Source organism: Stegodyphus dumicola, chromosome 6 (assembly GCF_044657685.1).
Source record: "Stegodyphus dumicola isolate Sdum_Otavi_A_Nest chromosome 6, ASM4465768v1".
In the NCBI taxonomy this organism is placed as follows: domain Eukaryota; kingdom Metazoa; phylum Arthropoda; class Arachnida; order Araneae; family Eresidae; genus Stegodyphus; species Stegodyphus dumicola.
The window spans coordinates 82,990,280-83,004,476 of record NC_140773.1 but is presented as its reverse complement, the minus strand read 5'-3'; the positions used below and the strand labels follow the sequence as shown (position 1 = coordinate 83,004,476).

Below are 14,197 nucleotides of genomic sequence, written 5' to 3'. Positions count from 1 at the left end.
GTCCCGTCAAAAGAACCGAGCAACCAACGAAACTTGGCAAACTGCCAGTCAAAGCCACATATTTCCTTTAATTTCCTCCAGGCCGAGTAAAACCATGATAAAACAAATCGTACTAACAAATTCTGCTTCGCCAGAGTTTTTTGGGATAATAATTAACTGTAATGTATTCAAACCCGAGATAACTCGGGATAATCAGGCAAGTGGTTAAGTAATGTAAATTTCTTGTTCTGTATGCAAAAATGTTGTTGCTCACTTTGAAGCATAGTAAAAATGTGTAAAAAATTGAAAAATTGCAAACTGTTATGGTTTGTGAAAATAGATGTTGCAAACTACTAAGGATTGTAAAAAATCAAAAAAATTCTTTTGAAATAAAGTTTAAAAATTTTTTTTAAGTAAAATTAAAAGTTTGAATAAACATTTATACAAATAGATAATATTTGTTAAATATATATATATGTATGAAGCTCGGTGGCGCAGCAGCACTAGAGATCCGGGTCTCAATTCCCGGGCCGGGCAAGGTCGACTCAGCCTTTCATACCTTGATTTCCATCACTTGGGTCGATAAAATGAGCACCTAGTTCTCTTGGGGACTAAACACTGAGGGTCCTGTAACAAGCTGACCACTTGTTCAGGGCATATGCTTACGCACCCCAGGGCCCACGGTCAAGAAAGCAGATTGCGGGCACTGCAGGCCATTAGGGCTGTTACACCACTGAGTTTAGTTTATATATATATGTACAAGCATACATATACACACAAATTAAATGAAAAGGCTCAATGAAAAAAAAAAAAAGAAGGAAGAGGAAATGCAATATACAAATAATATTTCAAAGTAAAGGCCCGTTTCCACTGCTGCGTATGCATTTCTCCAATCAGCGAGCAAATTCACTTTGATTGACATCTGCAATCTGGTCAATGTGCGGTGACGGATGATGTACAGATGGAGTTCAACAATGTTCAGCTTCTATCCGTATGTCTGTGGATACGTTGGGTTCATGTGGTAAAAAAGGAGCAATCAGGTGTAGTCACCCAATATTAATGGCAGCAGAAGTAGCGATGAATGCTCACTTAGGGAAATAATGTTGTGCTAAAAAATACTTATTTCTGAATTAACATTATATTGAGAAATCTGCGTGCTGAAAAAGTCAGCAATCAGCTGTATTTAGTTTAAAAAAGATTAGAAAAATAAGATAAATGCAACTACAGTACTTGTTCGAAGATGAAATCAGGCATTCAAGAAATTCAGTTCAAGAAAATCAGCGGCAAAAATTATAATTTCAGGTTCCATGAAATAGCAAAATTTGTCCTGTCAATTATTTCCTAGTTCTGCATATACATCTACCTTAAATGAAAATGTGAATGTCTGACTATATCAAACTGCTATAGCAAATCAGATATAGCATTAAAAGATTTGTTATTTTTTTTCTGTTGAAACAGGTAAAAACTAAAAACGTTAATTATATTTATAAGCATATGAAATATATTTTTAGCAGCCCATTTAATTTCATTAAGAATGCCACTTTAAGAGATAATTTTTTTTTTTTAAATGTATACTAGAAGCTGAAGAACAAACTCTGGTGAATTTTTTAGAGGATAGCACACTGAAATAGGACCAAAAAAATTTAGTTGTAAGAACAACTTAATCCTAAAAAATTTATAAAAATGCATAAGTGAATAATAGGATAAATAAGCTTTTGGAATTATATATTTATTCATGGATTTTGACACTTGCACTTGATTTACATATGCTCTCAGAAATTAAATGATATTGTAGATTAGTTCGCAGGAATAATTAATCATTTATTTGTTTGCATTAAATTAACTTTAAATTTGCTTTTTATGAATGGAGAATGTTTGTTAAATTCAAATTTCATTCCTTGCAGCAATAGCACAATAGAATTATTTAAATTTAATTTAACTTTACTATTTATTCTTTTGAAACCTTGTACATATATATTTTCGTTTCACTTTTATGTGAATGTACATACATATGCTCAGGCTTTGAGATATTTAAGACTATACTTTCAATACCAATTAACATGAGACAGTATTAATGCCCTAAACATTTTTTAACAAAAAATTATTATAATAATTGCTTTAATTCAGTCCTCTCCAGCAGAAGTGTAGGAATTAATTAAATATTTCCATTTTCTTTACCTAATATGTGTATATATAAAGAGAAAAAGCTTATTTTTATAACTTCTTCTATAAAAAGAGATAATGAATTAAAAATGTTTAAATTAAAAATAATATTTTATGGATTATGCATAAAATATAACTGCTCATAGTACATTTTAAAACAATCTAATAAATTATCCAGCTATGACCCTGAAGTCAGCGGTATACAAGCATAGCAAATTTTGTGTGAATATTGTGAACCTTTCTTTACAGTTGCTCTGTATTTTTAAAATACCAATTATTTTTTTTAAATTCCTTTAACTTTTTTATTTTATTTATTTATTTGTTTGTTTTTTCACTAACAGTACATTTTAGTTTTAATAATATATATATTATTTCATTAATATTTAAGGCTATAACGTTGCGCGCCTCTAACTAGCACGCAACCAAGAGGTGACTGTGAAAGCTTGTATAAACCACAGAGTCTTATAAAGGGTTTAAGTCCCTTTTTATTCAACGTATTAATTTACAATTGCGTCCTCTTGACGCTTACAAACTTTGCCAACTAGGCAGTCAAAATAAAATAATAACCTGAAAAGAAAATAAAGACAAGATTCTAACTACGAGGCTCTCTAAAATAACTAACTCACCGCGTTTTACAAATACCGCAGCTAATTCAGCAGACTTGAAGCTCACTGGAACAATTGTAACTACTTCCCGCCAAGCACATAGGCCGCAACGCGGGGTTCTTTAATTCTCGATTTCTACCTCCGCGCTCGCGAAGTAAGAATAACTCTCTCACCGAACTCGTTTCCTTCTATTTAAATCATACTACTTCCGCTGATAATTTGAATGCTTGCGCGTTCTACTCAAATTTACATATTCTGGCATTGGCAGTTCCAGGGGAAAGTAAGGCTTGACAGGAAAGATAGTTTAAACTTAAAATAAATGTTAGTTAAAATAAATATAAACCCTACAAGGCTTCTAGAAACGCAAAGAAATTTTTAAAATTTACTTCAGCTTTTATGCAATTAGTGATGTTCATAATATGCATTATAACCTTATTTATCTAAAACTGCTAGCGTACTTTACTTTCACAGTTCATAAGCAGAAATAAAAATTTCCAATAACATGGAATTTAGTAAACAAACTTTTTCTGTGTTTTACGTCAGGATCCATATCAAATCCAAAACAAACAATACTTGCTTAAGCGGGAAAAATTCAGGTGCTCAGCGTCGTAACTTGCAAACTGCTTGTTTGGCGCCAAAATATTGCAGTGACACCTAGCAGCAGAAAATGAAAATAATCTACAGATACGCGGCAGTGGAAACGCTTGTACGGATGCCATAGCCGTGTCTTCAATTGACGCAACACATTTGTACGCAGTATTGGAAACGGGCCTTTAATGTGTTTAATCTGAGGATAAAGCACTGTTGAGAAGTTCTGCATAAACAGTCAGGAAACTGAAAAATATTAAGTATCAATAATATAAACAGTGATTAAAAAAAGTCTAAATATGAAATTCTGTATTATGCTCCATTTCATCATAATTAACTTCTTACTATAAAAAAATTGATTTAATTATTATTATTTTTTTTTTTAAATCCTACTATAGACCTAGATACGACAGCCATTGGTCTGTGATAGGCAGCCCAATACAATTCAGAAACATTAAAAAAAAAGTATGATAATTTTTGACAGCATTAGCCATTTTGTTGCCACGTCATTAAGTCCAGAACAAGTGTCCAAATGGTGACTGCACATGTCATGGCCGCGATGCCATGACATGGGCAAGATGGAGTGTCTGCTAAACCAGATCTATGTAGGTGTTTCATGAGGTAGATATGTCCAATTTTTATATAAAGTTAGTGTCAGACAGGCCTTAGGTAGGTTGCAAAGAATGGTATTCTCCATTAGATAACCCCAAATCTTCCCTTTCAGAGTTCCCATTCTTCTTTTGAAAATGAGCTCCACATCCAGCTCCAATGATTCTCTTAGCCCTATGATAGCAAACAGGAGGATTTGGTTGAAGAAGGACTGATCCAGCATTAGTCATAGTGTCAGCAAAGTCACTACCCATGATTTCACAATGACTTGGAATCCTCTGCAGAGTAACATTGCGACTATTGTTTATTAGAAAATTTATCTCAAGCTTGCAATTAAGAACAGACCCATTGTTTGAAAGTATGACTGAAGAAATTGCTTTAATAGTAACCTGTGAATCAATAAATATCACAATCTTCTGATCATCTCTTTTTACTGATTTCAGTCAAGGCCAGTTGGACAGCAGCCACTTCAGCATCACAGTTGGTACAATTTTCGCCAACAAAGCCCCTCTTAAGCTAATGTGTCGAGAGAAAATTCCCATACCAGCATTACTATTATCACCCATAGTAGAACCATCAGTGTGCACATGCAACCAATGTGTTGTTGGAAATCTTTCTCCAGTGGCAGCCATCCTCTCTGTCGTTGTAGGACTTTTTACTGACCCTCAGAACCAAGTCTAAACTATAATTTGCTGAGTTCAAATGTCTTAGAGTCAGCAGTCTTAAGTAGTGGCTTTCTGTTAAAAGAAGGGCTATGAAAAAATCAAACAGTTTATTTGTCACATGTAAAAAGGTAGATTTTAAACCTATGCTCTACAGGATTATACAGCTCTCAGAAATCACCACACCTCATCAGTCTCACGACCTACTTTAGAGGGTTTATTTTCCTTAGATAAGTCAGAAGCTCAATATATGTTTGCAGTTGCCTGACCTGGATAGAAATATAGGATGCTACGCCAGTGATGATTATCAGGGCATTATTTTTTGTAGTTTTAACCCTGTTCTCTATTGACTCAGAAGCAGTTATGATAAATTCACCACCATATTTGACAGTAGGCCTAATATAAGATTTATAAGTGGTACAGAGTAGATCTTGGGTAGTACCCCACTTTACACTGGTAAGCCATTTAAGCACTCTATTTCTCATGTTGCCTATACCCAGTATCATGTTGACCTGTTTGTTCCAGCTTAGCCTGGAATCCAAAACAGTTCCCAGCTAAGTAGCCTCTTGAGTCCTATGGACCTGTTGGTCTCCATAAAATAGCTCTGTCTCTTTAGGTTTGGTACTGAGGGTAAAAACCTGAAAGGATGTCTTACTCATATTTATAATCATTTCATTGTTTTTTGACTTGGTCAAAAGGGCATCAACGGTAATAATATGGATGTGCCGGTCAGCAGACCACAAAAGAAGGTCGTCAGCAAAGAGAAAGGTCTGCATCCCAGCATGTAAATACATAAGATAGTGAACAATATCATTGATCATGATGTCAGGACTCGGGACTGAAACCTGAAGAAGCCCTTGTCTAGTTTGTCCATAGGCAAAGACAGAGCACCTGTGGAAGAGGCTCCCATGCCTATCTGCTCGAAGCAATCATACATGGTTAAAAATGCCTCAAGCTCCAGAGGCTGGCCGAGGAAGTGCCCCCACTCAGTCAACCCAGGGGGACATAAAATGTCACACAGTCTGGGAATATAAATCTCAATGTTTAAAACACAAAGTCAGTGCTCATAGTTAGACATTGACCCCCTCCAGTGTTGACCAAGGGGAGCCCATCCCCCGAGGAGAACCTTTGATATCTCACCATATAACATCCCCACAACCAAGTTGCAGACAAGACAGTACCAGCATGATCCCTGCTGAGCCTGAACCTACCATCGAATAAACGATGGTTCTAGTCGCTGTGAAGACAGTTTATTTACCCCAGAATTTGAGGCTGTGTAGATATTGATCTAGCCAGTATACTGAGATTGCCAGTCTCAGTTGACCCTTAGGAATGGTCATCCAAACCAGCGGGGCCATGAGGAGGCTTATGTTGGATTAAGGCAGAAGAGGCTATAAGGTGCGTGTCACTGCCTCGTAGCTATACCCACTCTCAAAAGGTCCCAATCAAATGCTTTGTCTCCTCCCATAAAATGGTTGTTCTGGCAATCCGATCCTTCCCAACCTCAAGGGAGCACAACTACTCGCACCATAAGCAGAGATAGCTGATCCAAATTTATTTTCGCAAATACCAATATCGATTCATTTTCTGAAAGGCCTTTTCTCCATACTCTGTACTCTGTCAAAGGCTGTTTGGAATTTGTCCAACACTGCTATAATGCTCTTTTTAAAATAGAACCCATCTGTTATTTTCTGTATCTGTTGAATAGCTGCTATCTGCTCAGTAGTATTTCTAGATTTCTTAAAATTGGTCTGTCTATCAAAAATACAACATAATTTCTCAACATAGTGATTGAGTCTATTTACAATGAGGCGTTCAGTCTGTTTACACATTACACTAGTAGGTGATATGGAATGAAAGCCAGTCAAAAGACATGGGTCTTTCCAGTTTTGAGAATAAGTTATGCCACATACTGGTAATACCTGTAGTGCAAGTGCGGTTAATAAGTCTGAGTAAGACTTCCATAGACTTTTTACCAATATTAATGAGAAACTGTGGTAGGATTCCATCCAGACTTGCACTCTTTTTCTGTGGCAATAACTTAATGCCACATTTGACTTCCCATTCAGAAAAAGGTGAATTAAAAATGTCATCCATTTCTTGAGTAAGGCAAGTCTGTGGGCAAGTAAGAAGATCCCTTGGATTTTAGCAAAAGGATAATAATTACTTACTGTAGCATAGTGAGCATTAAAAGTACCAACTTTCTCAGTTGTTAGAAACTTATCTGCAAACATGACGGGCTCATTTCTTTTCTCTTTTTAATTATTGAGTCTAGATAATGTTCTTGGGGCATCTTTGAGAAAGTCAAGACCCTCTAAAAATCAATAGGGATCTGCAGATCTTGGTTCCAAAAAAGAGAATACTTTTTCCTTTGACGTCTTGGTATGTACTCAGTCGCACAAGCCAAGACTACCAGCAAAATTTCCTTTGGCTCTGGCAATGTTACCTGACACAAATGATTGCATCATCAAACAATCAGTTAGCTCTTGATATCAGGACCTTTTTTTTTTTTTTTTTTTTCCAGGTTCCAATAGGGGAAACAGCTTTTTGTACTCACTGAAACCAAAGTTAAGCTCAGCCACAAGCATTTTATGTCTTACTCCACCTGGCACATGTAGGAGCGTGTATATAATATTAAATAAATCAGGATGTGATGTTGCACCCCCAAATGACCAAAAGATAGGTGAACTGACATGATTCTCAGCAAATTCAGTAGGGGCTGAGTCAATAAAATTTTCAACTGGATCATTAAAACTATAGCCCCATCTCTGCAAGTGTGCGTTAAAGTCTCCTAAAATCAAGGAGTGCCAGTTTCATCCATCAAGCAAGCATTCTAAATTAGGATGGTTATTTGGAGGATTATACAGAAAAAACGCTAATGTAGACCTCCTCTCCAAGCATTGATCTCAACAGCTTTCAATTTGTCAGAGTTAGTCATTGTATGTCTAACACTCATACTTGCAGTAAAAGAATCCTTAACCTTCCAGCACGCGCGCGTGGGAATTTTACATGAGCACACGCGTGTCATATTTTTTACGACATCTGTTATATTACTGTTTTTGGTATGAAAAATGACAGAAATGAGTGAATATTGATAATAAATTTGTTAAAACATAAAATATTAACCTTATTACTGCAAAATACAAATGATGTCACATTTAAATGATAGTACTTTTTTTTTTAACTTTCAAATCAGTCAGGTGGAAAAGCAATGATGTATTTCATTATAAAAATTTAAACATTTATTATTTAATAACTATATCTTAAAATCCAAGCTACTTTTAATATTCATCTGCCCTGTTCTGTTGATTTATCATTGAATCGAAGACAACTTATCAGAAATAAAAATCTCTTGTAGGTCATTACAGCTCTTGTTATTTCAATTCCAGTGCCATCACTTGAAAACAATTCTTTTGTATTTACGTGGTGTCCCTTTTTTTTTATTCCTATCATATATAACAATTCAAATTAGCCCATCATTTCCACTCAGGTAACAGTGCTATTATTCTCACATTTCAACAATGCCCATCAAGTCAATATTCTGATTGAAAATAGTAAATTTCAGTTCAGTGAACTTGTCAGAAGTAAGATCATCAGCATTTCAAAAGAGCACTCTTAACACCAGTTATGGTTGATCCTTGAAAAAGCCTAAAGAAGACGGCAGCAAAATATGCTTGTTTCTAAAAGCTGTTGAAGGCTTCACGGTGCGACAAATGTCAGTCATTTAGCAAAAACAAAGAGCACCATGAGTAAACAACTTACTCCCCCCCCAAATTATGTAATTAGATTTGTTTGATGATATATCAAATGTTGCATTGACCTCCAAAGAGATGACACTTGATATACATATTTAAGTTAAAAATAGTGCACTAAATAATGATTGAATAATGATTGGAACTGCTAAGACTACAAGAATCACCATAATGTTCATAAATTTGCAGGACTAATTTTGAAAGTTCTACATTTAAACCTTCAAAACTAATCTTGCAGATTTTATTACTCAATCGTATGCAATGAATATTTGATGAAGTGTTTTTCCAAATATTTTTGAAAGCATCAATTAAAATTAATGATTTATCTGAATTTGACAAGCAGTAAGATAACAGTTTGCGTTTTTTGTGTTTGTGTAGCCAATGATAATTATTTCTATGGTTAAAAAAGTATAAACACTAAATCAGTTTGCAAAAGAGTTCTATACTTTTTATGTATTTGCTTTTATGCGGTTGTGGTTTCTTTATGTCTATATGTGTAATAAATGTATGTTCTTAGATTTGGAAAAAACTTGTTTTTTGTACATTTAAAAATTTTTTTTAATATTGCAATAGATTCAAAACTGAAGGCAAATAGGGAGGGGAAAGTAATCAAAAATTTGTCTTGACAAAAAAATTAACATTAACTTCAAAATTTCTGCATTTTGGTATTCAATTTGTCTTATCTAAGTTTATATATATATATCTATTTTCTTTCTTAGTTTCTGTAAATTTTTAATTAACTCAAAATTTTAAAATTTTTAATTTTTCTTACTTTTTTTCCCAATATTTTAGATTTTAGCTCTTGGAAATCAAGTTGGACGAGCATATGTATGGGACTTGGATGTTGATGATCCCGGCACTGCTAGGTTTGTAATTGAAAAATTATTAGATCATTAATATTTTTTTATTTTTAAGTAATATTTGTGAAACTTTTAAATATAAAAAGTAATCCAAAAAATATAAATGTTTTCAAAAAAATTTGAAGGGGGGAAAGGGTTACAGTTGTATGCAATTGACATGAAATTAAATCATGATGGGTCGTTTGGAGGGAAGGTTAATTTAAATATTTATTAATTTATGGTGTCTCTTATTGAATAATCAGAATAGTATTAAATAACTTCTGTTGGTGAATGAGTAATATGTAATAGTATCTTTCATCTGAATAAAATGTTTTCAGTATTATTCTGTGTTACTGTTGGTATGGTGCAGTACTATCTATAACTAAATTTTTTTTTTAGTAGACAAAATTTCAACTCCATCCCTGATTATGATTTATTTTCATTTAACCATGTTCCTTTACATAAGTCTGTTTGATTTTTGTAATTTTTTAAAATCTGTGTGGACTGTAAGACAAATATTCACATACAGATTAACGTCTTTAAACTGTCACCTGAACAACAGATCACTCCATGTATTGCATCACTATTTAAAAGTTCCAGAATATCTGAATTATTCATCATATTCAGTCTTTGTTACCTAGCTCAATTCAGAGAGCAATTGTGCCTATTATGTCATTTTGAATTTAAAATTTGATGCTAATACTGTTTTCCTTTTTGCCAAAGCTACGTTGGTGGGAAAAATTAAAGAAACAACTATAAAGACTTATGTAACTTGAAGGAATTTGCAACCACAATCACGGAATTAGCAGAAGATTTTTATTTTGCCATACTGATTAAACCTCAAAATGCAAAACTGTTTATTTCTGCAAAAAATCAATTTAAATAAGAACATAAAATATGTGAGCTGAGTGTTAAAAAGTTGGTGACCCCTGACCAGATTGCAAGTTTTACAGTGATTTAGAATGCTGTGTATTAGATTGCTGATGGGTTCCTGCAGTAACAAAGTGTATTCATGATGAAAAGCTCCTAGAAGGTGCTCAATGAGGGCTTCGGTGATGCAAGTTGGCAACCTAGTGTCTCCCATACATGTTCTGTCAGGTTTAAATACAGGGAATATGCAGGCTGTTCTATTCACTCGATTCCTTCACTCTCAAGGTAATCGCAGAGAGATCCAATGCAATGGAAAAGAACATTCTAATTCATTAGGAGAAAGTTATTACCAGTTGCACACCTAAACAAAATGATATAAGGATCAAGAACCTCATCTCTGTGTTTTTAGCATTCATGTGCAGGTCAGTGTAGCCATTCAAAATAGTACCCACTCATGTTTAGATTCCACTATATAGCAATGGCTTTCATAGATGTTTGTAGGCTCATTTCAAATCTTTTGCACACTCCAAATTGTAACATGCCTGGAATCACTCTCAAACAAAAATAAAAGGAGAAGGAGTTGTCCGATGGAGACAAAAATTTGTAGATAGGAAGAAAATTTCAGAACATTTGATTTATTTATTTTAGAGTTACATAGTTACAAAGTAATGAGCTCAATAAGGTGTTGATCCACCTCTAGCCTAGATGTAAATTGCCACACAATGTGGCATAGACTGGTGAAGCTCCTGGATGGTTTCCTGTGGTATTTCTTAACAAATTTGCTCCAAATGTCAGGCTACATTCCCTGGTAGATGCAGTCACATTCATCATATCCCAGTCATGCTTGATGGAAGAGAAAGCTGACAATCTGGCTGGCCAAAGAAGTGTCTGACAAGCTGTAAGACAGTTCATAGCAACACGTTCCGTATGTGGTTTGGTATTATCTTGCTTAAATATAAGGCCAGGTACTGCAAAAAGAACAGTAGCAAAACAGGTCTCAGAATATCGTCAATGTACCTCTGTGTGATAAGTGTGTCTCTAATGACGACCAAAGGGGTCCAGCTGTTAAGAGAAATGGCACCCACCATAACTGCTGATTGAGGTCCTGTGCAATAGTGAAAGCGGGATTGGCACGCTGCTCTAGACATCTCCAGATACATCTTCGATGATCGTCACGACACAGTTGGAAGTGGGAATCGTCACTAAAGATTATGAATCCTCCCTCAGCATCATTCCATCCTGATAGAGCCAAGCACCACTGTAATCTGGTTCAACAGTGTGCAGGCATGAGTGGCAGGTGGCATAAAGGTCAGTGCGAAAGTAGATTTCTCTCTGTCAGCCATTTGCGAATGGTCATGGTGGACACTTGTGTGCGGGTCGCACATCTGATGGTTGATAGCGATGAATCAGGCTCTGGGACAGCTTATCTGACAATCACTCTGTTCTCCCGATCTGTTGTGGCCCTAGGTCAAACGCTACCATCATGACGCTGAAATCTGCCATTATCCACCCATTCTTGCCAGCATCTTCTAATCGCCGCCATTGCTTCAACTCATGTGACGCACGATTTTCCAATTTGCCCAATGTGCCTCTTTTAATCCATGACCTCTTTCAAACTCTGACAGTTGTTCGAATCATGCGTCGAGGCATTTTTTCAGTTGTTGAAAGGTATCCTAAATCGCAGTGCAACAAATTTTTAACGACAGTTCAGCTCCTTATATACATCTGCTGGATGTGCATTTCCAATGCGCTGGGGAATGCACTATTCATTCATTGGACACTAAATTTTAATCATTTGCATATTTGGTCAAAACATGCAAATGAACGAAACATGCATACGAAATTTCAAAGCAATCGGATAATCCCTTCTTAATGCATCTTTTTTTTTTTTTTTTTTTTTTTTTTTTTGTTATACAGTGTATATCCTTTAAAATATTATGTAACTATAATTAGAAACATATAAATGTTTACTTTCACAGCATTTTAATTAAGAAAAAAAGCCTTCATAATTGATTGTAATTGTTACACAAAAAATAATTTATAAACTGTTTATGTTCATAATGTTTCTATAAATTATTTGATCAATACTGTCTATACCCCGAATCATAAAATATTGTCCCCTTCACCTTTTGTAGGTAATTCACTTATTTCATCATAATCTTCTTCAGAAAGTTTATCACCTGATGTGCTTAAATTTGTTTCTATAAGCATTTGGCAAATATCTTCTGTTGTAGCTAATGCAATACCTTAATGTTTTTCATCAGTATCCACCGAAAGATTTAATTCTCTCAATTCATATTAGTTAGAGAATTTGTTTTTAGTTGACTTTTTGCATTTTATCATTTATTGAAAGATCGACATGCTGAAAATCATTCTTTCTTCTCTTTTCTGAGATGCATTTGCAAGTTTTACAGTTCAGCATGAAGACATGTTTAGCAAATGTAGATCATTAAGAAGACTAGTTTGAATTGCTAATTGATTTGCTTATATCCATATCATCTGTGTTATAAAGGATTCTAACAATCATTTGAAGGCAATAATGTTCTTTCCTCATTCTAACAATCCTTGATCCTGACTGTGATATTTGCTGACAAATATAAACTTCAATATGCTTAAGAGCTGTAGGTACATTGTGTGCTATACAGTTGTCAATAAGAAGAAGGATATCATTCTATGTATCATTATCCTATTTCAAAAGCTATTCATTAAAAATTAATGATGTCATGCACGTCTTTGAATTATAATGCAGTGGTTAAATCTTAACACCTTACTGACATATATCTGTAATGTGGCAATTTCTGTATTCTATTTTGACCTTATAATTTTATCTTTTATGTGATGATTTTACTTCAGCTTAAAAATTTCATTCTTTAACACTTTGTTGACATTAATTAACTGACTTGTTGATCACAGTAAGCAAAGTATTTTCCAGGTTATCATATACAAATGGGGTGGGGGGAGATTTCAGCAATTCGATAATAATAACCAAATAATTTTATTAACCATGATCATATTAAGTGACACCAACTGTATTCCGTGATCTCTGCACCGCTATATCTAGATGCATTTTGGTACCCAGAAAGTGTGTTGTATCATGTTTCTGACCTTTACCTGCATGTATCACCTATGTTTTTAAATTGTTTCGAGATTCTTGATGTATTGCTTTTAGCCCTTTACACACCTATGTCAGTGAATGTTTTGCCTCTGGATCAAATGTCATCTGGATGACATGTTCCACATATGAAAATTTATCCAACTACTTATACAGTCCTTGAAATTATAATTTAAAGTACCCCTTGCATTCTGTCCACACATGCTGAAAGAATGAGCATCTGTGTAAAATTTGCATATTTATGCGTAACATGATAATGTTGACTTTGAGCTACCAACCAATCACCTTTCATCAGACTTTAATTAATACAATTATTATAAAGCACTTTTTCTAAGTTTTTCATTTAATTTTTGCCACCAGTGTATTTAGCTTTTAAAACCTCTTCATTTAACAGGTTTAAGTAAATAAAGATACAAGGCCATAAGCTGATTATTTTTATATCCTTAATTCTCGTATACAATTTAACCAGTATTCTAAATTGCTATAAATGTAAGGATTGAATTTTAAACTTTAGAATCTTATTTTGTTTTATGAAAAATTTCCTGAAAGGTTATATATGGATATGTGTAAATCTATAACTGGACCTCTTTAAACCCTCAAGCTCCCAGAAAATAATAATTTTTAGTGTGGTAGATAGGAAGAGGTAATGTTTAGAGACATTTCTGTGATCTACAAAGCATGTTCTGACAGGTTATCCATTGTGGTAACAAATCTCAATATTGTATACTGCTGGGTTGACATTAAACAGTGATTACTATATAATTTTTTTTAAAAACTGTTTACGTGGAACCATGAGGGAAAAAGCTCAAATTTGCTCAAGGAAATACTAATAGTTTTTCATTAGAACAATGACAGGCTGCATGTTGCTGCTAGAGCATTGGTAGCACTCTTTGAAATTGATTTGAAGCACTAGATCACACTGGAATGTTGTCTGCCTGAATGTTGAATATATGTTAACACCAAAATACATTAGTTTATAGCCTGAACTTAGTGATTTACGAGGGCTATCCAGAAAGTA

The 14,197-nt window shown here is 34.3% G+C and overlaps 1 protein-coding gene across 3 annotated transcripts in view; it reads left to right on the top strand.

Moving 5' to 3' along the window:
• Positions 1-14,197, top strand: part of LOC118179362 (polycomb protein eed-B-like) — a 96,911-nt gene that overhangs the window by 69,042 nt on the left and 13,672 nt on the right. For all 3 annotated transcript variants that reach the window (XM_085818607.1, XM_085818604.1, XM_085818603.1), the window contains one exon: positions 9,151-9,224. In XM_085818607.1, coding sequence (XP_085674733.1) covers positions 9,151-9,224 — 74 coding nt within the window. The remainder of the gene's footprint in view (positions 1-9,150; positions 9,225-14,197) is intronic.